Source organism: Orcinus orca, chromosome 11 (genome assembly GCF_937001465.1).
Source record: "Orcinus orca chromosome 11, mOrcOrc1.1, whole genome shotgun sequence".
Taxonomy (NCBI): domain Eukaryota; kingdom Metazoa; phylum Chordata; class Mammalia; order Artiodactyla; family Delphinidae; genus Orcinus; species Orcinus orca.
The window spans coordinates 75,417,368-75,442,783 of NC_064569.1; the positions used below are offsets into that span (position 1 = coordinate 75,417,368).

At 40.4% G+C, this 25,416-nt stretch overlaps 1 protein-coding gene and 1 non-coding gene across 2 annotated transcripts in view; both read left to right on the plus strand.

Moving 5' to 3' along the window:
• Positions 1-25,416, plus strand: part of PLEKHG7 (pleckstrin homology and RhoGEF domain containing G7) — an 87,540-nt gene that overhangs the window by 16,551 nt on the left and 45,573 nt on the right. The window contains 7 exon segments of the mRNA XM_033427739.2: positions 469-513; positions 5,629-5,652; positions 5,655-5,713; positions 6,691-6,834; positions 9,920-10,015; positions 10,871-10,972; positions 14,773-14,886. Of these exon segments, the coding sequence (XP_033283630.1) occupies positions 469-513; positions 5,629-5,652; positions 5,655-5,713; positions 6,691-6,834; positions 9,920-10,015; positions 10,871-10,972; positions 14,773-14,886 (584 nt within the window).
• LOC117201182 (U6 spliceosomal RNA) lies at positions 10,297-10,398 on the plus strand. The gene has a single exon (XR_004483159.1). It is a non-coding gene; the product is annotated as a U6 spliceosomal RNA (small nuclear RNA).

Consider the following 25,416-nt stretch of genomic DNA (forward strand, 5'->3'; position numbering starts at 1 on the left):
TGGGTTGATGTGCCCCTATTTCAGGAATCTACACTCAACCACACATGGGGGTTATCAGGCCGATGCAGTCTCTGAGTCTCAAGTTTGGTCAGGCTATTGAAGTTGCATATGCTGGGGTGGTTTCCAGTATAAAAATAAAGTCCTTTCAGCCCTAAAGTCCTGTGACTCTGTCTTAAAAGAATACTCAACATTTTATTGCATTTTATAGATTTCTCCTTGAATGATGGGGGGGAAAGGAGGCTGAAACAGGACAATATCACCATAAGGTAGCAATAGTACACCAGCCTTTCAGTTGGAACATCGCTTCGTTTACTCATCTGCATAAATATAAGTATTCATCCTGTGCATTCTCAAGAGAAGGAGAATTAAAGCAGGACAAATTCTGTTCGGCTCATTTGTAAAGCACTCCATTGATCTGTCAGTAGTTACTCAAAGTACTAATATGTCTTCTTTAATTTCACCCACCAGAATCCAAAAAGCCAAGATGGCCTTTCTCCAAGAGAGGAGTGGTGAGTGTTGTGCATTGTCATTTTTGTTTTAATTAAGCCTCCAGTACCTAGGAAAGTAAGAAATGGCTAAAGAGCCTCTTCATCCTACTTTATCTTTTCATGACAGCAGATGGCACATGAAGTTTAAATTGTATCATCACATTCATAGTAGTGGATACAGAACTTGCCAAATGATGCCGCTTTTTGCAGTGATACAGTGCTAATTGCCAGTGGTTAATGAGCTCTGCAAGAAAACAAAGCAATCCTAATATTGCAGTGCCTTACAGCTCCAAATTTATAACTTGACACAGTGTGGGAAACAGCTCACTCGATGAAGAAAACTTGCACAAGCGTATGCCCCAGTTTGTAGTCTGTGCCCAGTATACTGGGAACATTGAAAAATTAATGAGATATTACAGAAACAGATTCCACAAATACACTTCTATTTCTGGGAAAGCCAGTTGGATTAGACCTAGCGGGTTTTCTTTAAATTCATTCTTGCACCCTCAATTATTGAAGACTTATAAATTGAAATCAGTAGTGCCTGATTCTTTCCTGCCTAGGTCAGGAGTTAGCCACAGTGAAGCCTTTCTCGCAAGCATGCTGGGGGCAGAGGGAAGGAGTGTTCCTCGCTTCTGGAGTGAGGAGGAAGGAGAAGGACTGACTGTGTTCTCCCCACAGTACCTACACACCACAGCCAGCAGCACCAGGAGGGCCTTATGAGTAGTTACTGCACTTCTTTCTGTTAAAAATCTGCCCACATGGCCTCTGCAGTTGGCCACCAATTATCGACATCTACCTTGGAGGTTCTATGGATGCACACACATTGATACTTAACTACTGTAGCTAAATTAAAAGTCCTCTGAGGTTTCAATCCCAGCTGCTCCATGTACTGCCCTGTGACCTTGGCCAAGTGAATCCATGTCTCTCTCAGCTTCAAGTCCTTCCTGTAAAAAGTAGGTGGTAATAGTGGCAGCCTCTTAGGATGGTTGTGACAAGTGAGTCAAATAATGCGAGTGAAGCTCACCCCGGAGCTGGGCACCTGAGACAGTCGTTACTGGCCATATTATTGTTAGTGTTGTTCATAACCAGGGCTTGGAAAACTGTGTGTTCCCATAATCAAGTATAGGAGTGACTTTCACATTATTTTTTCAAGGGTTAAAAAGTTGTGTGAGTGTCTTACTCCCCTTGGGCTGCTGTAAAATATCACAGACTGGGTGGCTGAAACAACCAGTATTAGTTCTCACATATCTGGAGGCTGGGAAGTCCAGGATCGGGGTGCCAGCATGGTCGGGTTTTGGTGAGAGCTCTTTTCCTGGCTTACCAATGGCCATCTTCTCTCTGCGTCCTCACATGGTGTAGAGAGAGCTCTGGTGTCTCTTCCTCATCTTATAAGGGTACTAATCTCATTGTGAGGGCCCCACCCTCATGACCTCATCTACGTGTAATTACTTTCCGGTGGTTTCACCTCCAAATACCATTGTGGGGTTAGGGCTTTAACATATGGATTTTTTGGGGGGGAAAGAAACATTCAGTCCATAGGGACACAGTCTAAACATTACAAGTTTCAAATCATAAACTGTTAGTAAAACTATGATACCATTGTCACCAAGGCTGTTGCTCACCAATCTTTCTCATTTTGCCCCTCTTTAGGGACATGATTTGACTGTTTTCCTGGCAGGCCTGAGACAGGGCCTGTGGTGCAACCTCTCCTGGGATCCTTCCTTCCTTCCACCCTCCCTTCCTTCCTTCCTTATTTGATATCTTTATTGGAGTATAATTGCCTTACAATGTTGTGTTACTTTCTGCTGTACAACAGAGTAGATCAGCTATACATATATCCCCATATCCCCTCCCTCTTGTGTCTCCCTCCCACCCTCCCTATCCCACCCCTCTAGGTGGTCACGAAGCACCGAGCTGATCTCCCTGTGCTATGCAGCTGCTTCCCACTAGCTATCTATTATACATTTGGTAGTGTATATATGTCAGTGCTACTCTCTCACTTCATCCCAGCTTCCCCCTCCCCGCTGCATCCTCAAGTCTGTTCTCCATGTCTGCGTCTTTATTCCTGCCCTGCCACTAGGTTCATCAGTACTGTTTTTTTAGCTTCCATATATGTGTGTTAGCATCTGGTATTTGTTTTTCTCTTTCTGCCTTACTTCACTCCGTATGACAGACTCTAGGTCCATCCACCTCATTACAAATAACTCAGTTTCATTCCTTTTTATGGCTGAGTAATATTCCATTGTATATATGTGCCACATTCATCTGTTGGTGGACACTTAGGTTGCATCCATGTCCTGGCTATTGTAAATAGAGCTGCAATGAACATTTTGGTACATGACTGTTTTTGAATTATGTTTTTCTCAGAGTATATGCCCAGTAGTGGGATTGCTGGGTCGCATGGTAGTTCTATTTTTAGTTTAAGGAACCTCCATACCATTCTCCATAGTGGCTGTATCAATTTACATTCCCACCAACAGTGCAGGAGGGTTCCCTTTTCTCCACACCCTCTCCAGCATTTATTGTTTGTAGATTTTTGATGATGGCCATTCTAACTGGTGTGAGATGATATCTCATTGTAGTTTTGATTTTCATTTCTCTAATGATTAATGATGTTGAGCATCTTTACACATCTTTCATGTGTTTGTTGGCAATCTGTATATCTTCTTTGGAGAAATGTCTGTTTAGGTGTTCTGCCCATTTTTGTATTGGGTTGTTTGGTTTTTTTGATATTGAGCTGCATGAGCTGCTTGTATATTTTTCCTTCCTCATGTAAATGAAAGCAGGGTCAGTTGTCAATCGGGTCTAGGGTCTCAGGAGAAGGGGCATCTCCCACCAGCTTGCCAATTCAAGGTCAACCACTACAGAATCCATATATTCTCATACTGTCAGCCCTCTGTGTCTGTACATTCTGCATCCTTGAATTCAACCAACTACAAATGAAAAATATTTGAAAAAAAATTCCAGAAATTTCCAAAAAGCAAAACTTGAATTTGCCATCCACCAGCAACAATTTACACAGAATTTACATTACATTATGTATTACAAGTAATCTAGAGATGATTTAAACTGTATGGGAGGATGTGTGTAGATTATATGTAAATCCATTTTATAAACTGGACTTTAGCATCTGAGGATTTTGGTATCCGAAGAGGTCCTGGAACCAATCCCACTAGGATACTGAGGGACGACTGTATATCCATTTTACTCCAGTTCCGTGTCACCAGTGCCTACTACAAATTTCCATTCCACACGCCTCTTAGTTATTAAATTTGAGGGCCCAGAGTTAACCTTGGCTTCTTTTCTTTATCCTCCATATCCTCTGATACCCTTCACATCTTCTCATTGCATCTCCTAGCCAATGCCACCATAGTGGAAGCAGCACAGGTTCCAACAAAGGGTCTGTAACTCTAATGAGTTAATGTTTCCTCCAAGAGGACTGTCCCCTCCCTTCTCACTAGCATATCCACCAAGCACTTTGGCCAGGAGGTCATTCAGACCCTTGGAAAGCCACGGTGATTGTCCTTCAAGACAGAGGGCTGGCGCCCCCTTTCCCACAGCTCCAGTGCCTCTTCCGTTGCCTCAGCTTCTTTATTTTCCAACTGGCTGCTGATTTTTAATTTCCACAACATGCAGTCACTGTGGTTTCAGACATCAACAAAAGGCATACGTCCCAGCTGCTGTGTAGGTCCCCAACCAGCTCCAGGATTCCTTTGCTACTGTGAAGCCTATAAGTCTCTAGTAAGTTTCTTCTTTCAGTGCCGTAGCCCTAGCAGAGAAGTCAGCCACAGCCCTTTAGCACTTTCTGAACCGATTGTGGGGTCTCCTTTCAGACACACAGGGAGCTGCCTCCCCACAACGGATAAGCTGTGCCTTCTCTGGCTCCTTAACCTCAAGTCAGAAAACGCCCACCAAACTGCTTAGATCCACACCAGCGTCATGTGCCCTGAGGCAGTAGAACAAGTTGAAAAATGATTTGTGCTAAATATTCATTTGAAATGCAGCCAAGTTGACTTTAGAAAGCCTCACACTTCGTTATTTGATAGCTTCTTCCTGGTTTAGTTGGTAAAATGAGCTCTTTAAGCAGGTAATTCATGACATTGCACCAGGATATTGAATGAGTCAGAAAAAATTGAAAGGTCACGATAAAGTTTAGAAGCAAGTTACAAAAGGATGTATAAATATGACACCATTAAAAATTAATTATAAATACAATCAGAAAAAGGTTTTCAGTAGTTACCCCGAGGGGAGGAAGGGGCGGTGGAGATTACAGGTAACTTTGTGTAACTTTTTTTCTTTGTGGTTTTGTTTCTCAGATTTTCTATAATAACCATATATTACCTTTGTAATCCAATTTTTTTTTTTCTTGCGGTAGGCGGGCCTCTCACTTTTGTGGCCTCTCCCGTTGCGGAGCCAGGCTCCGGATGCACAGGCTCAGCAGCCATGGCTCACGGGCCCAGCCGCTCCACGGCATGCAGGATCCTCCCGGACAGGGGCACGAACCCGCGTCCCCTGCATCGGCAGGCAGACTCTCAACCACTGTGCCACCAGGGAAGCCCTGTAATCCAATTTTTTAACTAATATTATTTAAAATAAAAATTATAACAAAAATGAGTCAGAGGTTCCATCCTAAGGAAACTAGAGTTTCTAGCATATCCTGGTATTCTCCAGCTGTGAATTATCATGTTAAGAAGTTGCTTTAACGCTCTGGGCTTTATTTAGTCATCTACTAAGTGAGGGGTTGAACTAAGACATCCGAGGCCCCTTCTCATGGTAAACTTCTATGATCCAACATTTGGAAAAGTTAGAATATGAGGACTCCAGGACCACAAGGTAGTGCTAGACTGAAATCCATCTATTTGCTATAGGAGTGTTCTGAGCTCTTTTTTTTTTTTTTCCTATTAGTAAAATGAGAGATTTGCATCAGACATCCTCACCAGCCTCTCTCCTCCATGTCTGACATTCTGAGGTCCTGTGGGTCAGACTATGGCTCAGAAATGGTGTCTCACCTGTTAGTGACTCATAGACAAAATGTGCAGTCTGTTCTCATGCATGTTGGACAATGAACCAAAGATGCCGAGGCTACCAAAGGTGTGTTGTTAAAAGATTGAAAATCCTGTTTCTAACAATTTTTAAGGGGGCAAAGACAAACACAAGCACATATCTGCCTCTCCTCTTTGAAGGTTACAGACTTCAGGGACTATGGGTTCCACAGACTGAAGGTATCTCATGCATTGTTTTCTGTGTGGCATAGCTTTTTTTGTTATTTCAGCCATTATTTTAAGTTGTCAGATTATTGGCTTGTTCATAATGACAGCAAAGTGCAGGAGAGAAGCCCAGACCTGGGCAGACCGAGGTCTGCTCTCTCTAAAGCAGGGGTCACCAACCCTACCAGTCCGAGGCCTGTTAGGAACTGGGCCACGCAGCAGGCGGTGAGCAGCGGGCGAGCAAGCAAAGCTTCATCTGCCGCTCCCCATCGCTCGCATTACCTCCTGAACCATCCCCCTGCCCCGCCTTCTGTGGAAAAATTGTCTACCACGAAATCGGTCCCTGGTGCCAGAAAGGTTGGGGACCGCTGCTGTAAAGCACACTGAAATCTCAGGAAAGTCATTTCACCTTAAGTAAGGTAATGGACGTGAGACGACTTTGTAGACCATGAAGCCCTGTACAAATGTTAGTAGTTGTTACAACCATTCCCCTCTCTGGGCCTTAGTTTCCTCATTTACAAAACAAGTTGGTTTTGATAAGACAATTTCTGAAGGTCTCTTAAAAACTTTAAGTCTCTTATTTCATGATTCTTCAGTAATTAATTTCAACAAGTTTTACCAGTGGAACCTGGATCAGACTTCCCAGTTCCGGGTTTGCGGTTCTTTTGGTGGGTTGTTTTTTTTTTTTTTTTTTGCAAAAAACTGAAAAGGACTTATAAAATTCGCAAGCATAGTTCAAAACATCAATTTGAATTCGTTTTCATTTTAAACTAAAAATAGCATGTCCATCCCATGTGTGGGAGGAATTGATACCCCAAAGCCATGCAGAGAGAACTGTGGTTTAGATAACTCTACCCAGAGGGATGTCTGGGGCTTGCAGTGAGAAATCATGATTTGGGGGATTGCTTGTTCCTGCTGTACTGCAAGTCAGAGGAAGGGTGAACAGGTCAACCCATCGAAATGTTTTGTTCTCTCTTTTCTCCCACATACAGGATAAGACCTGGAATGAAGTCGTGGAAACACATCAAAAACTTCCTACTAATCAATTAGACTTGAGAAAGCAGCAAGAGGCTGTGTGGGAACTCTTCACGAGTGAATGCACTTATTTCTTGGACCATTTATTAGTTCTTAAGATGGTAATGCTGGCTTTAATTTTTGTAGTAGATGGAAAACACTGCTTCTTTAGGGACTTGTTTCTCTCTTCCATGCTGAAGGAAGGAAGGAAGTATGGGGTGGGCTCCCCTCTTTCAGAGGATCTTACGGAAATTTTGTTTATTTTTGGTTATCTGCAACTTGGTTTCTCTTCATTCTTTTCTTAAACATAGCCTCTTAGGATTGGGTGAGACCTTCCAGCTCCCCATGTGATGTCTGAATCTCTTCTGCCTGATTCTCACCCTGTGCTTACATACTCCTCAAGTCAGGGAGCTCACAGCCACCCTCAAGGCGACCATCCCACCTTCGTTCAGCTTCCTCTTTTGGCTCTTATACTCCCTTATGAACAGTGCCAGGCAAATGCTTTTTATCAGATATGGAGCCACAGTTTTTCAGGGCAACCATCCACGTGTAACGCGGGGGTGGGTGGGGAGGGGTGGATTATACGGTGTGTTCACGATGTCTGTCATGTAAATGGTGCTCCTGAGGTTGTGCAGTGCAGTAGCCCTGATCTGGGGAGGCTCTGAGCAGAGAATTCCTTATAGAAGAACCACAGGGCAAAGGATAGGAAGGGAGCAAATGCCTTCTAAGACCACAGAGGAGGATGGGCCACATTGCTCCAAAGGTTGCCTCTGCCCATAAGCATTTTTGAATCCTGGCTGCTCCCTTACACAGGAAAAGGCACTGTGTTGGGAGACACGAGCTCAAGTCCTGGATCTGCCTCTGACTTGCCATGTGAACTTAGGAAAGTCTAGTCCTCCATTCCATAAAACACAAGTTGGCACATGCTTTCTGTAAATGTCCAGATAGTAAATATTTTAGGCTTTGCCAGCCATGTGGTCTTTATTGCAACTACTCAGCTCCTCCATTGCAGTGCAAAAGAAGCCATAGATAATTTGTAAAGAAATGTGTGTGGCTGTATTACAGTTACACCTTATTCACACAAATGGGTAGCAGACCTGATTTATCCCACAGGCTGTCGTTTGACAATTCCTGTTCTAAGCTATAAAAGAGAGATGGCAGTACTGTCTCTGACTGTCTGATAACATCTGATCATTGAGATGATCAGATTAGTTTCCTTTGAAATCAAGTGCTATACAGATGTTCTTTTCTGTAAGTAATATTTATTGTGACAGTCCTACTGCTAAGTACTTTAGCAAAATGTAAACCACAAAGACACTCAGAAAGTTAAAACTTAGAGACTGTATCAGGATACAGAAAACTAGCTTAAGTAAGGATCTTATTGACCCATGTGACTGTAAAGTCCAGAGTTGAGACAGAATTCAAAGTTGGTTTGATCAAGGGGATCAAAAGCAAGGACAAAATTTCTTTTCGTCCCTCATCCCTGCCTTCCACAATATCAGTGTCATCCTGTGTCTGGCGTCTGTTGTAGTCACAGAGTGACTGCTGTCCTTGAGGCCACGGAGAGAGTGAGAAATAGAAGGGGGAGAGAGAGAATCTCAGCGCACTCATAGCCAAAGTCTTGATTGTCATTCTGATTGGACTGGCTCAAGTCACATGCCCACTTCTGAGCCAACTACCCGGATAAGGAAGGAAAGTGCTCATTGGCTTAAGATGATCACATTCAAGGTATGAGGAAGAATAGATGCTGAGGTGAAAACTGGGATGATATTAGGGAAGGGGGGGCACTGAAGCTGAGTGGTACCCAATAGATGTTCACTGCAGAGCACTCACCCTGTGAGCTCTGCTACCTCCCTTGCCCTAATAGACAGTACAGAACTTTCCATCCCACTATAAGCTACATAAGCTTTTTAAACTAGCATTTTTCTGCTTAAAAGAAAGCCAATTTGAGTTTATTTTCAAATGCCCCAGTGTATTTAAAGTATATAAATACCTCTCTTTACACAATCAATATGAATTTCCCAAAGTTGCTTGTAAATTGGAACTTTGTAACTCAAATAATAAAATAAATTCACTGAAAGGCTCAATGTTTTTCTTAAATGGCAAAAATTTCTATAAAGAAAATAATCTTATAGCACAAAGATGATTTTTTCTAAATTTTCCCAATTTATCTGAACTAATGATTTCTGTTTCTTACAATTACATGCTTTAAATGCTTGGATATTGACAGATTTCCAGACAACTGATGCTTCCTGGACTGGGGGAAACTCTGAGCCAGTGGTTCTCAAAGTGTGGTCCCTGGACCAGTAGCATCAGAATCACTTGGGAACTTGTTAGAAACCCATATTCTCAGACCCCATCAGAGACCTACTGAATCAGAAAGACTTGGGGTAGGTCCCGCTAACCTCCAGTTTAACAAGGCCTCTAGATGATTCTGATGCAAGTTCAAGAACCATTTACTGCATTAATTAAGAAATATGGAAATGGGAATTGGAGAACGCTGGTGGTCTAAAGTCCAGTCTTTTCACACCTACAGTTCTTGAAATATTTGGTTCCTTTGAATGCTTCATCATATTTATACAAAGTATTCCTGTTTGAATAAATTGATCTCTCTTTAGTTTATAGAATGAGAGGCAGGTATTCTGTGAGGATCGACTTGCTGTAGTTTTTCTCTTGTAGGAAAACATCAAATCAAGTAATGACATAAAGCCTCTCTCAGTGTTTTCATTAATATTTAATGGCTTTATCCACATCTAAACATCTTACCAGTTATTCAGGTAGAACTCATTAGTTCTCTATTTTTAATTTCCTGAAAGTAAAGGACATTTGGGTCTTTCACAGAGAAAGGAATAAATAAGAACTCAGTATGAATGTTGTTTTGGTCTCACGTGCTGTTGGCAAGAAGAGAACCTTGGCGATTTCTTTGGCACTGGGAGCAGAGAAAGCCCATCTGGACAGATTATGTTCAACAGGAGTGTTGTTAGGGCTCATAAAGCAGCAGCAGCTTCACACAGAAGAGCACCTCTCCCGTATGTTCTGTGGGGGCTTAAATGTCATCATTCGTGTTTAGCACACCTCTTAACGATTGAAAATACTGATCTCCAAGTTGTTTTGTAAAATTATACTCGGGAGGTTTATGTTTAATGTTCTTTCAAAGGGCAAATATCAAAATTGAAAAACAAAGTAATATGCTTTTTTTTTTTTAAGATCTTCATGAATACATTAAAATACCTACAGACTCATGAATATCTCCTGGATGTGGATTTATGGAGACTTTTTGCAAACCTGGAGGAGTTAAGTCAGGTGAGCCAAAGTAGGAAGATTCCAGTAGCCATGTGTTAAAATTCACCAGAGGACGATGAAAATTCATGCTTAGTCTATTCTTCTGGCTTGTATTCCATATTGGAACATGGAATATGGTTTCTTCCATATTTCATCCCCATTCAATCTTATGGTCGGGAGTTCAGGTTAATAAGGAAACCTACACATCCATTGGTATCCTTCCAATAGATGGCAGTTATTAGTTAGCCTTCAGTAACATTTTAAAAAATTCTTCCATGGCTGTTTAAGAAAGTAAACATAGGGCTCACTTCAGCAGGACATGTACTAAAATTGGAGCGATAAAAGGATTAGCATGGTTCCTATGCAAGGATGACACAAAAATTGGGGCAATGTTCCATATTTCCTCTAGAATACAAGCTCTGAACACCTTCTAGAATATGCTCAGGAACCCATCTTGTTCACTGCTGTATCCAGAAGACCTTGAACAGTGCCGAGTACATGGGAGGTCTCAATAAGTAATGTTGAATACATGAATTTCCTCAATAAATGATGATAAATACAAAAAAAAAATTCCTAAGATCTCCGTCATCACCATAAATGTCTATTGTCAAATGAATGTTCTTTCTCACATATATTATAAATAAATAATATCTTTCCTCTAAAAAAGGAAGTGAGGTACCAACAAGAATTCATTTATAAGAAAAACTTAGAAGAAAATATGTATTGGAAAGTAGAGGAAAATAAATCTTTGAATTTTGCCAGGAGATAAATTTGAAATGGAAAACATCTGTGAGAATGACATTTGAAGTTCATCAGATTTTTATTTCTTACCCCTGGAAGTATACCTACTCTTGTTTTCTTTCTCTCTGGCCCTAGACAAGCTTTGGTTTTGTGAACAGTCTTTTCCACATCTTCAAGGACTATGTCGACACTTCTGAGACTTTACCATCGTTGGATTTCATTTCTGTGCTCACAAAGGTAAAATCCATATGGGAGATCTCAGCTTCTATGTGATAAATTCACCTACCTCTCAGGATAGTTGTTTATATCTCCTTAATCGTTGTTATTGTTGTTCCTGGGAAGGTTCCACCTGCACCCTCCCACAAGCTAACTATCCCTTTCCCCACCAATCAACATTTTCAGAAATAACTTGCAGAATCTGTTTCTCCATTGTCATCTCTCCTGTGTGGGTTTTATTAAGACAAAAATCTGCATGCATGGAAAAGCCCTTTTCAAGTCTGGTTTTTCAAATGACTTCAATTTAAAGCTGTATTCATGGCAGTAGTTTGTGTAGGCTAATTACATGGTTCAGTTGTTCTTCTAACAAAAGTGCCAGGCTCTCTGAAAGGAACAAAATAAACCTTCAAATCCATTAACACCCTTAATAAGACTTCTGTGTATGAAAGGAGGAGAAAAGAGGAAAACTTGTACCCGTGGTCTGATAAATGCTATTTTTTTTCTTAAGTAGGTATTTGAACCTCTTCCCCTACTTTGAGCTTTTTAATTCAGTCCCTGTCTATGCTCATTTAGCAAGATTTAAATTGTTGCAATCTACTTAAAGAAACATAGATTGAGGTTTATTGAGCACTTACTAAGTACTTACGTGTGGGACTGATGCCCTGTGCACAGTAATGTGCAGAATTAGACACGCCCCCTGCTTTGGGGGAGTTTTCAGTCTAGTGGGGAAGAAATTAATCCAATGATGACACTAATGATTATATAATCAAATTGAGATCAATGCTAGGGAAAAAAGGAACATAGATATTATGAAGGAAAACTTCTAGGTTGGGGCAGATGGTGAAGTAGTTACAGACAGGAAATTCTTCCTGGGGCGATGATGCTGGGCGATGATGCTTGAGGTGAGATATGAAGAAGAAGGACAGTTTAACAAGGCAAAACAAGCAAAAATTAGGTATAAAGTGGGGAGATCTTTCAGTGACCTTCGAAAGCAGATTAGAATAAGAAAAGCTTTGAAAAACAAGAGAAAGAATGTAAAGTGTTGGGAATTACCTAAAATCTCACACTCTCTCAATTCCTTTAGAGTCAGAAATTATCTTTTTTTTAGGACCATCACATGCTACACATTTTTTGTTTTTGTTAGACAAAGGGGCAGAGCCCTTAGTAAGTTACATAATGGACATGAATATTTGGATGTGTATTGGTTCAAGGTCTGAAGTCCCCTTGGTTTTCTTGATAATTTCTTTACTCCATCAAAGGCTAGGACAACTGGTGGGCTTTGCTCCACTTGGCTCTATCCATCTCCTTGGATCAGTGCACTAGCCTGGTCATCCTCTTCTCATGGTAATGGGTGGAAGCACAAGAGAGCATAAACACCCATTATATTGGGTGTTTCATTTTGTGGCTCTTGCTTGGGACATAGAAGCTGGTGGCAAACATATCCGGGAATACTCATCTAAAGGCTGACATCTTGCTTGGGACATTAGCACCAAGATCTGGCATCCTAGAATTTATTTTTAATGTAGTTTTTAGTAAATAGTCTGGAGAAATATCAACTTCTCATCAAAACACGTAAGTTGTCTTAGTCTGCTCAGGCGGCTATAATGAAGTGCCACAGACTGCGTAGCTTATAAGCAACGGAAATCAATTTCTCACAGTTCTGGAGGGTGGAAGTCTGAGATCAGGGTAGTGCCCAGGTCATGTGAGGGCCCTCTTCCAGTCAAAGACCTCTTACTGTATCCTTTGCATAGCGGAAGGGGCTAGACAGCTGCCTGGAGCCTATTTTATAAGGGCATTAATCTCATTAATGGGGGCTCCACCTTTATGACCTAATCATCTCCTAAAGGGCCCACCTCCTAATACTGTCACACTGGGGGTTAGGATTCAACATGTGAATTTGAGGGGAACACACATATTCAGACTGTAGCGTAAGTGCACTTACAGCCTACTACAGCATAGACTCTTTGCTGAAAGTCAATAATAATACCCACATATGAATGCTTCCTGTTACATTACAGATGTGTAAAGATGGGCTATAAAAGTGTTTCCTAAATTTAAAAAGGCCTACATGAGTCAGGTTAATTTCAGTTATACCACAGGAACAAACTCCAAATCTCAGTGGCTTGGTTTCATATCTCACCTATGCTCTGCTCCTACTTTGTCCTCGCTCTGGGACCGCTGCTGAGGGAGCACCCACCACCTGGAATGTTACCAGTCTCAAGGGCAAAGATGTAAGAGACTGAGGCAGAGCTCTTACTGACTCTTCAAGTTTCTGGCATGTCTGTTCACATTTCATCGGCCTAAGAAAGTCACATGGCCAAGCTTACCCTCGGTGGAGTGGGCCTATATATTCCTCCCCAGGAAAGGGAACTAGATGAGCAGTGATAACAGTCTACCACGGTGTCTCACAAGAAGCTCACCAGTGGAAAATTGGGACGTTTGTTATCTACACAAAAGCCATCTGAGAAGTCGCTGAGAAGGAAGCTGAGGCTTGGAGAAGTTAAATCACTTGGCCAAGTTCACATAGCCAGTGGGTTGTAGAGCTGCATTTCTAAGCCTGACTGTTTATGGTCTTCACAGCAGGCTCCTCATAATGGCCTTTCTCAAGCATCTCAAGGTGACCTGTGAGAAGACCTGTTTATTTCCAAGCCCGCAGCTATCACCAACCCCCCAGGAAAAAATTAATTCACATTATCAGCTTTCAAATTACTTCTTCTTGAAGGCAAAACTTGACATTTCCCCCCATAGCGTTTTGTCTTCTGAGGTCCTATAGCAAAATATTTTTCTAGGTTTTTGTTATTTCTGCCTTTACTACTGTCACTTCCTTTACTGGCCTGTTAGGCTTGGTCTGCTGTCTCTACTCACTGCAGTTATAATGTTACCAGCAAGTGCGTCTTCCTTCTCCCATTCACCACATTATGACACTTGGAAATTCCGTAATGGGACCCATTACTCATTATACTAATTAATAAACCTATCAAGGAGCACGTAGGCTTAGCAACGTGGTAGGCACTATGGATTCCTAAAGAGAGTGTCTGCCAGTAAGGAGCCAGAAACATTGGTGAAGAGAAAAGAATAACTGTCATTCCCGAGACAGACACTTAACTGAGATGTGCCCAGTTTGACCATTATACATATGAATGTATACATACGAATTGGCCACTTGCCTCATTTTAAAATAAATTTGATATGGCTTACGAATGTGTAGTCATTATAGCAAGTTTAAGGCATTACGTAAGCATAATGAAGAAGGAACACAAGTGTTAGATTGGGTAAGACAAGCACATAAAACGCACGCTACGAAACTACATTTAGTAGAAGTGCCCCAAATTTGACTCTCTATTTTTAGAAGCTGGAAGGAGAATTCAGTATGTGGATATTTTTGAGGAAGATTTCGTGAAAGGTCAGATGTTGTCACTTTAATCACTTACTACGAACACAAGCTTGACATCAACAACATGAGCAGTGAAACCAAAGGAGGTGTTTGTTATCGGGTTCCATGCAGTGTGTGTAGGCCTCAGCAAAGCATAAGTGCAAGGGTGAATTAAATCAGTATGTCCTAAATAGAATTTTCTTTATGGGCAAAAAAAGGCAACTTATTGAGGAGTTAACTGTTTATTATGGGGATATCGGGGGTTTTTTAAACAATGTTTATTTTGAAGATTACCTGTTACTATCCATGCAGTCATAGCTCCTACTTGATAATGGTGCCTCCTCCACTTTCCCTGTTCTAGTTGCTGATAAAAGTGAAGAGAAAGAGAAAGTCTGTCTGTGCTCTCTTTGCTTCCAATCATTCTCCTTCTGTCCTTCTCCTCTTGCAGTATTTCCAAGGAAGCCTGTGTCAGAGCCACCAGACCTACTGCCTGAATTACTCAGCTGCTGTCTTTTATCTTGAGAGTCTGAGGCAGAGAGGGGACTTCGGAATTTATTTAAAAGTAAAGGACCAGGTTCTTTTCTTTTATATTTTTCCTGAGACTCTTTGGATATAACAGGTACTAGGGATTATTAGACCCAAATTAAATGGGAAAGAAGGAAAATAAATGATCAACCATACATTTTAACTACAAACCTGCTTTCCTTATAAAGACATCATCCTCTGCATACTTAGGATTTTAAATGGTGCACTTCTGGAAACACTGATCATCTAATGTCCCTCCTGAGATTTTGGCTGGAGCTTTACAGTGCTTTATTTGTTCATTGGTTTGTTTTTGGAAGGAATTGGTGAGAAAACTAGAGTAGGAACTGAGGCTTTGTTTGTTACTAGAGGTTTGGCTCTTGCAGGATTTGGCCCCAGCAAGGTCCTGTTGCACAAAAGCTGGGCGCACCATTTACCTTGTATTCTGTGTGAATGGTGCTTCCTGGAGGACGTCAGAGCACACAGTGTAAACACTGCCCCTGAAGTTGTCCAGCATGGTGGCTATGGGTCCCAAAGTGTTATTAGAACAAGGAATCTCTGCTAGGGACCTTCAGTGTTTGCTAATAAGCAAAACAGAAAAGAATTTTCCTTGCCTTCCCTACTTCCTTTAACCCCTTTTTGACATGTCTTTAGTCTGAACCGTACCTTTCAGCCTTTCAGTATTATGCCAGAGCCCTTTTCATGACCCAAGAAAATGGTCCAAGCCTTTCCAGAAAACCAGCTCTTCCCTGCAGCTGCAGGAAGCACCTGCCAGAGCATCACCTCAGAGCTGTGGGAGGAATGGCCACCACACACAGTTTCCAACAACTTTGCTGTGAATTGGTGCATCTTTGCCATGGCCAGGATGTGCCGGGAAACCTGGGCGTGGCATGAATGATCTTGGAAAGAGACTTGGCTCTATTTTTGTAGCTTCATCCTTTCAATGTTTTCTTTGCTACTCAAACCAAAACCTGAAAGCTCATTAGATTTCCAGGGTATGAATAATCTTGTTGCAAAAGTTTTCCCTGGAAGTTTATGGATGAGACCCTCGCCAAGCCCCCAAACTAGGGAGAATCCAGGTTCATTCCTCTCCCTTCTGCTAGGGCAGAGAATAATTTAACAAGGCTCAGACATTGTTTTCAAGTAACTGGAAAATCCTGTAACAACTGTGACACAGAAGTTTATATTTATATATAAAATACATACAGCATCCAAAGATATTTAGGGAAAGGAATAAAGGATGCACTGTTGTAATGATGACATATGATACTTTTATAATGCATAATGTTTTGCCAAGTACTTTCTCAAACAACTCTTTTTTTTAAATAAATTTATTTTATTTATTTATTTTTGGCTGTGTTAGGTTTGCGTTGCTGTGTGCAGACTTTCTCTAGTTGCAGCGAGCAGGGGCTACTCTTCATTGCAGTGTGCGTGCTTCTCATTGTGGTGGCTTCTCTTATTGCAGAACACGGCTCTAGGTGCATGGGCTTCAGTAGTTGTGGCACGAGGGTTCAGTAGTTGTGGCTCACGGGCTCTAGAGAGCAGTCTCAGTAGTTGTGGCACACGGACTTAGTTGCTCCATGGCATGTGGAATCTTCCTGGACCAGGGCTCAAACCCATGTCCCCTGCATTGGCAGGCAGATTCTTAACCACCACTCTCCAGGGAAGTCCCAATACCATACTGTATAATGACTGTAGCTTTGTAGTATAGTCTGAAGTCAGGGAGTCTGGTTCCTCCAGCTCCATTTTCCTTTCTCAAGATTGCTTTGGCTATTTGGGGTCTTTTGTGTTTCCATACAAATTAATTTTTTTTCTAGTTCTGTGAAAAATACCATTGGTAATTTGTTAGGGATTGCATTGAATCTGTAGATTGCCTTGGGTAGTACAGTCATTTTGACAATATTGATTCTCCCAGTCCAAGAACACAGTATATCTTTCCATCTGTTTATGTCATCTTTGATTTCTTTCATCAGCATCTTATAGTTTTTGGAGTACAGGCCTTTTGCCTCCTTAGGTAGGTTTATTCCTAGGTATTTTATTCATTTTGTTGCAGTGGTGAATGAGAGTGTTTCCTTAATTTTTCTTTCAGATTTTTCATCATTTGTGTATAGGAATGCAAGAGATATCTGTGCATTAATTTTGTATCCTGCAACTTTACCAAATTCATTGATGAGCTCTGGTATTTTTCTGGTAGCGTCTTTAGGATTTTCTATGTATAGTATCCTGTCATCTGCAAACAGTGACAGTTTTACTTCTTTTCCAATTTGTATTCCTTTTATTTCTTTTTCTTCACTGATTGCCATGGCTAGGATTTCCAAAACTATGTTGAATAATAGAGGTAAAGTGGACATCCTTGTCTTGTTTCTGATCTTAGAGGAAATGCTTTCAGTTTTTCACCATTGAGAATGATGTTTGCTGTGGGTTTGTCATATATGGCCTTTATTATGTTGAAGTAGGTTCCCTCTATGCCCACTTTCTGGAGAGTTTTTATCATAAACGGGAGTTGAATTTTATCAAAAGCTTTTTCTGCAACTATTGAGATGATCATAAAGTTTTTATTTAACGATTTGTTAATGTGGTGTGTCACACTGATTGATTTGCAGATGTTAAAAAATCCTTGCAGCCCTGGGATAAATCCCACTTGACCATGATGTATGATTCTTTTAATGTATTGTTAGACTTGATTTCCTAGTATTTTGTTGAGGATTTTCATGTCTATGTTCATTAGTGATATTGGCCTGTAATTTTCTTTTTTTGTGATATCTCTGTCTGGTTTTGGTGTCAGAGTGATGGTGCCTTCATAGAATGAGTTTGGGAGTGTTCCTTCCTCTGCAGTTTTTTGGAATAGTTTCAGAAGGATAGGTGTTAACTCTTCTCTAAATATCTGGTGAGCCATCCCATTTTTAATTTTCTAGTTTCTAGTTGTGCCCTTTTTTCCACTTAGAGAAGTTCCTTTAGCATTTGTTGTAAAACTGGTTTCGTGACGGTGAATTCTTTCTGCTTTTGCTTCTGTGTAAAGGTTTTGATTTCTCTGTCAGATCTGAACGAGAGCCTTGCTGGGTAGAGTATTCTTGGTTGTAGGTTTTTCCCTTTCATCACTTCGAATATATCATGCCACTCCCTTCTGGCCTTCAGAACTTCTGCTGAAAAATCAGCTGATAGTCTTATGGGGATTCCCTTGTATTTATTTAATATTTTCTCTTTGTCTTTAATTTTTGTCAATTTGATTACTATGTTTCTTGGCGTGTTCCTCCTTGGGTTTATCCTGTAAGGGACTCTGCACTTACTGGACTTGGGTGACTGTTTCCTTTCCAGTGTTAGGGAGGTTTTCAGCTATTATCTCTTCAAATATTTTCTCAGGTCCTTTCTCTCTCTCTCCTCCTCTGGGACCCCTATAATGCAGACATTGGTGTGTTTGACATTGTCCCAGAAGTCTCTTAAATTGTCCTCATTTCTTTTCATTCTTTTTTATTCCGTTCTGCAGCAGTGATTCCCTCCATTCTGTCTTCCAGCTCATTGATTCATTCTTCTGCATCACTTATTCTGCTATTGATTCCTTCTGGTGTATTTTTTCATTTCAGTTATTGTATTCTTCAACTCTGTTTGGTTATTTTTTATATTTTCTATTTTTTATATTTTTCTAACTCTTTTATATTTTCTAACTCTTCTCACTTTATATATCCATTCTTTTCCCGAGTTCTTGTATCATCTTTATGGTCATTACACTGAACTCTTTTCTCGGGTAGATTGGCTATCTCCACTTTGCTTAGTTGTTCTTCTGGAGTTTTTATCTTCTTCCTTCGTCTGGAACATATTCCTATGCCAACTCATTGTGTTTAAATTTGTTTGTATTTTTGTGTATGTAGTAGCTTAGTTACATTTCTCAGTCTTTGATAAGTGATCCCCTGAAGGGGACGTCCTATACGTGCCAACAGTACACTCCCCTCTCATCAGTCAAGGGCCAGGGACCAACTGGTCCCAGGTTAGGTTCTGACCTATGTTTGTGGACTTAGTTCTGCAGGCTGCAGGATCGTAGTTTCCTTGCTTCTGGTGTCTGACCCCTGACACTGCTCTAGCCGTTATGCACGCTTCCTGGTGGGAGGGGCTGGTGGTTGGAGCTGGGTCTTTGCCCTCTGGTGGGCAGGGCTGTGTGAGGGGGTGTGGCTAGAGGTGACTGTGGGCTCAGGATGACTTTAGGCAGCCTGTCTACTGATGGCTGGGGCTGTGTTCCCACCTTGTTGGTTGTTTGGCCTGAGGCGTCCCAGCACTGGAGCTAATAGCCTGTTGGATGGGGCCAGGTCTCAGTGCCAAGGACCCAAAATGTCTGCCTCCAGCTAGAGTTCACATAGGTCCCCGCTATGTCCACCACCAGCTTTTATGACTCCAGAGAGATCCATGGCCACCCCTGCCTCCCTAGGAGACCCTTCAATACCAGCAGGTAGGTCTGGCCCAGGCTCCTGTGTAGTCACTGCTTTGCCCTGGGACCTGGTGCACATGGGACCTTGTCTGCACCCTCCAAGAGTGGAATCTCTGTTTCCCCCAGTCCTGTGGAGCTTCTGCAATCAAGCCCTACTAGCCTTCAAAGCCATATGTTCTGCTGACGTAGGGCTCAGAGCTCTCACTCCTGTGGGAGAACTTCTCTGATATAATTATTCTCCAATTTGTGGGTTGCCCACCCGGGCAGTATGGGATTTGATTATATCATGAGTGCACCCCTCCTACTGTCTCATGTTTTCTTTTTTATGTCTTTGGATGTAGAATCTTGTTTTGGTAGGTTCCAGTCCTTTTTATCAATGGTTGTTCAGCAGTTAGTTGTGATTTTAGTGTGCTCGTAAGAGCAGGTGAGCTCAGTGTCCTTCTGCTCTGCCATCTTGTCTCCCTCTACTCCTTGGTCAGGTTTATTACTAAGTATTTTTTTTTGATGTGATATTAAAAAGGATTTTTTAACTTTCCCTTTCTGATATTTCATGTTAGTGTAAAGAAGTGCAACAGATTTCTGTGTGTTAGTCTTGTATCCTGCTACCTTGCTGAATTTGTTTATCAGTTCTAGTAGTTTTTGTGTGGAGTCTTTAGGGTTTTCTATATATAGTATCATGTCATCTGCCTATAAAAACAGTTTTACCTCTTCCCTTTCAATTCAGATACCTTTTATTTCTTTTTCTTGTCTGGTTGCTGTGACTAGGACTTCCAGTACTATGTTAAATATAAGTGGTAAGAGTGGACATCCTTTTCTTGTTCCAAATTTTAATGGGAAGGTTTTCAGCTTTTCACTGTTGAGTGTTATGTTGGCTGTGGGTTTGTCAAAAATAGCTTTTATTATGTTGAGTTATGTACTTACTTTGGTAAGTGTTTTTATCATGAATACATGTTGATTTTATCAGATGCTTTTTCTGCATCTATTGAGATGATCATGTGGTTTTTGTCTTTTGTTGATGTGGTATATCACATTGATTGATTTACATATGTTGAACCATCCTTGTAACCCTGAGATGAATCCAGCTTGATCATGGTGTATGATATTTTTTATGTGTTGTTGGATTTGGTTTGCTAATATTTTGTTGAGAATTTTTGTATCTGTATTCATCAATATATTGGCCTGTAATTTTCTTTTTTGATAGTGTCTTTTTCTGGTTTTGGTATCAGAGTGAGGGTGGCTTCATAGAATGAATTTGGGAGTGTTCCTCCTCTTCAGTCTTTTAGAAGAGTTTGAAAAGGATTGGTATAATTTCTTCTTTGTAGGTTTGGTAGAATTCCCCAGTGAACCCATTTGATCCTAGACTTTTGTTTGCAAGGAGTTTTTTTAATTACAGATTTATTGCATTTCTAGTGATCAGTCTGTTCAATTTATTTATTTCTTCTTGATTCTGTTTTGGTGGGCTGTATGTTTCTAAAAACTTGTCCATTTCTTCTAGGTTGTGCAATTTGTTAGCATATATTTGTTCATAGTGTTGTCTTTTTTCCTCTTTCATTTCTTATTTTGTTTATTTGGGTCCTCTCTTTTCTTCTCTTTTTTTCTCCCCCCTGCATGGCTTTGTGGTCTCACTCATTGATGCCTTCTGTTTGCAGTGCCCTGTCAAAGCCTTGGTAGTACAGAGATAGACAAGGATAGCGAAATGTTTAAAAGCGCAAGTTGTGGAGTGAGAACATCAGACACTCAAAGTCAGACAGAATCACTGACCCACCACTTATGGGCTGTGTGACTTTGGGCAGATTACCCAATCTCTCTGAGTCCAATTTAATGGATTATCCTACTTTTCCTCACTGATTTTTTTTTAAATATTTATTTATTTATTTTTGGCCACATTGGGTCTTTGTTGCTACGTGCGGGCTTTCTCTAGTTGTGGGAAGCAGGGGCTACTCTTCATTGCAGTGTGTGGGCTTCTCATTCGGTGGCTTCTCTTGTTGCAGAGCATGGGCTCTAGGCATGCAGGCTCAGTAGTTGTGGCACGCAGGCTCAGTAGTTGTGGCACGCAGGCTCAGTAGTTGTGGCTCACGGGCTCTAGAGCACAGGCTCAGTAGTTGTGGTGCACGGGCTTAGTTGCTCTGTGGCATGTGGGATCTTCCCAGACCAGGGCTCGAACCCGTGTCCCCTGCATTGGCAGGCAGATTCTTAACCACTGTACGACCAGGGAAGTCCCGTCTCTTTTCTTCTTGATGAGCCTGGTCAGAGGTTTGTCAATTTTGTTTACCCTTTCAAAAAAATCAGCTCTTGATTTTATTGATTTGTTTCTATTGTTTTTTTGATTTCTATTTTACTTACTTCCTCTCTGATCTTTATTATTTCCTTCCTTCTGCTGACTTTAGGCTTTGTTTGTTCTTCTTTTTCTAATTCTTTTAGGTGGTAAGTTAGGTCATTTGAGATTTATTTTATTTTTTGAAGAAGGCCTGTATCACTATGAACTTCCCTCATGGGACTGCTTTTGCTGCATCCCAGAGATTTTGTATGGTTGTGTTTTCATTGTCATTTGTCTCAAGATGTTTTTTAATTTCCTCTTTGATTTCATTGTTGATCCATTGGTTTTTTAGTAGCCTGTTGTTTAGTCTCCATGTAATCATTTTTTTCTCATTTCTGTTTCTGTGGTTGATTTCTGGTTTCATGCTGTTGTGGTCAGAAAAGATGCTTGAAATAATTTCTGTCCTCTTACATATAGTCAGGCTTGCTTTGTGTCCTAGCATGTTTCCTATTACTTGTTTTCTTTATTTAGGAGCTCCTATATTGGGTGCATATATGTTAACAAGTGTAATATCCTCTTTTTGTATTGATTCTTTTTTTTTTTTTTTTTTTGGCGCAGGCCTCTCACTGTTGGGGCCTCTCCCATTGTGGAGCACAGGCTCCGGACGTGCAGGCCCAGCGGCCATGGCCCATGGGCCCAGCCGTTCCGTGGCATGTGGGATCCTCCCGGGCCAGGGCACGAACCCGTGTCCCCCTGCATCAGCAGACGGACTCTCAACGACTGTGCCACCAGGGAAGCCCTGTATTGATTCTTTTATCATTTTATAGTGTCCTTCTTTATCTTTCTTTATGGCCTTTGTTTTAAAGTCTATTTTGTCTCATACAAGTACTGCTACTCCCACTTTCTTGTCATTTCCATTTTCATAAAACACCTTTTTCCATCTCCTCACTTTCAATCTGTGTATCCTTCGCCCTAAAGTGGGTCTCTTGTAGGCAGCATATTGTAGGCTCTTGTTTTATTATCTAATCTGCCACTCTTTTTTATTATCTAATCTGCCACTCTATGTGTTTAGATTGGAACATTTTGTCCATTGACACTTAAGGTAATTGTTGATAGATATGTATTTATTGCCATTTTAAACCTTATTTTTCAGTTGATTTTTTATTTCCTCTTTGTTCCTTTCTTTTTCTTTTTGTTTTTCCTCTTGTGGTTTGATGATTTTTGTGTTATGCTTGAGTTCTTTTGTTTTTGGTTTTTCTGAATCTGTTGTATGTTTTTTATTTTTTGTTGCCCTGTTTTACAAGTATGTTAACCTATTACTATATCTATTTGTATTAGATTCATAGTCATATAGGTTCAACCATATTCTGAAAAAAGTCTTCTAAAAAAGTCTACATTTTCTTACCCCTCCCCCCACATTTTATGATTTTGATGTCCTCTTTTATATCTTCATGTTTATCACTTTGCTCTTTATTGTAGTTATCATTGCTTTCACACACACACAAAATAATTGTAATCTATATACTGGCTTATTTAAATGATTTATTTTCCAATTGTGACTTTCTTATTCCTATAGATTCTTCTTTTCTATTTAGAGAAGACCTTTCAATATTTCTTTTAGGATAGTTTAGTATTGCTGTGTTCTTTTAGTTTTTGTTTCTTTTTGTTTTGTTAGTTTTGTTTGAGAAATTCTTTATATCTCCTTCTATTCTAAATGATAATCTTGCTGGGTAGAATATCCTAGGTTGCAGGTTTTCCCCTTTCTGGACATTGAACATATCTTTCCACTCCCCTCTGGCCTACAACATTTTCTGTAGAGAAATCAGCTGAATGCCTTATGCGGGTTCCCTTTTAACTAACTCTGTTTTTCTCTTTAGAATCCTCTCTTTAACTTTTGCTATTTTAATTTTAATACATCTTCGTATAAGTCTGTTTGTGTTCATCTCGTTTGGGACTTTCCTGTACTTGGATATCTGTTTCCTTCTTTAGTTCGGGAATTTTTCAGCCACAATTTCTTCAAATACATTTTTGATTCCCTTTTCTCTTCTCCTTCTGGGATCCCTATTATGTGTAGATTGGCTTGCTTTATATTATCACATAAGTCTCGTATATAGCTTTCATTCTTTTACATTTGTCCTTTTGTCTGCTGTTCTGATTGCATGATTTCCATTATTCTAATTTCTAGATCACTTATTTGTTCCTCTGCATTGTTTAGTTTGCTATTTATTGCCTTTAGCTTGGCTTTTGTTTCTGCAAATGAGTTTTCTAATTTTAATTGGCTCCTCTTTATAGTTTCTAGTTCCTTGTTACAGTAATCTTCATTCTTCTCAATAGCCTTTCTTAATTTCTACAGTTTTCTTTTTATTACCTCCTTTTTGAACTTGGGATCTAGTATTATAGACTGGTCTGTTTCGTTGTTTGTTGGTCTTTCAGGGGATATCTCATGTTCTATAAATTGGGAGTGATTCCTCTGCTTTTTTTTTAATTTAATTTTTTATACAGCAGATTCTTATTAGTTATACATTTTATACATATTGGTGTATATATATCAATCCCAGTCGCCCAATTCAGCACACCACCACCACCACCCACACATTCCCCCCTTGGTGTCCATACATTTGTTCTGTACATCTTTGTCTCGGTCTCTGCCCCGCAGCCCGGTACATCTGTACCATTTTTCTAGGTTCCACATATATCCGTTAATATACATTATTTGTTTTTCTCTTTCTGACGTACTTCACTCTGTATGACAGTCTCTACATCCATCCACGTCTCTACAAATGACTCAGTTCCGTTCCTTTTTATGACTTGAGTAATATTCCATTGTATATATGTACCACATCTTCTTTATCCATTCGTCTGTCGATGGGCATTTGGGTTGCTTCTGTGTCCTGGCGATTGTAAATAGTGCTGAAATGAAGATTGGGGTGCATGTGTCTTTTTGAATTATGGTTTTCTCTGAGTATATGCCCAGTAGTGGGATTGCTACGTCATATGGTAATTGTATTTTTCGATTTTAAGGAACCTCCATACTGTTCTCCATAGTGCCTGTATCAATTTACATTCCCACCAGCAGTACAAGAAGGTTCCCTTTTCTCCACACCCTCTCCAGCATCTGTTGTTTGTAGATTTTCTGATGATGCCCATTCTAACTGGTGTGAGGTGATACCGCATAGTAGTTTTGATTTGCATTTCTCTAATAATTAGTGATGTTGAGCAGCTTTTCATGTGCTTCTTGGCCATCTGTCTGTCTTCTTTGGAGAAATGTCTATTTAGGTCTTCTGTCCATTTTTGGATTGGATTGTTTGTTTTTGTTTAATACTGAGCTGCATGAGCTGTTTATATATTTTGGAGATTAATCCTTTGTCCATTGATTCATTTGCAAATATTTTCTCCCATTCTGAGGGTTGTCTTTTCGTCTTGTTTGTAGTTTCCTTTGCTTTACAAAAGCTTTTAAGTTTCATTAGGTCCCATTTGTTTATTTTTGGTTTTATTTCCATTACTCTAAGAGGTGTATCAAAAAAGATCTTGCTGTGATTTATGTCAAAGAGTGTTCTTCCTATGTTTTCCTCTAAGAGTTTTATAGTGTCTGGTCTTACATTTAGGTCTCTAATCCATTTTGAGTTTATTTTGTGTATGGTGTTGGGGAGTGTTCTAATTTCATTCTTTTACATGTAGCTCTCCAGGTTTCCCAGCACCACTTATTGAAGAGGCTGTCTTTTCTCTGTTAGATATTCTTGCTTCTTTATCAAAAGTAAGGTGACCATAGGTGCACGGGTTTACCTCTGGGCTTTCTATCCTGTCCATCGATCTATATTTCTATTTTTGTGCCAGTACCATATTGTCTTGATTACTGTAGCTTTGTAGTATAGTCTGAAGTCAGGGAGTCTGATACT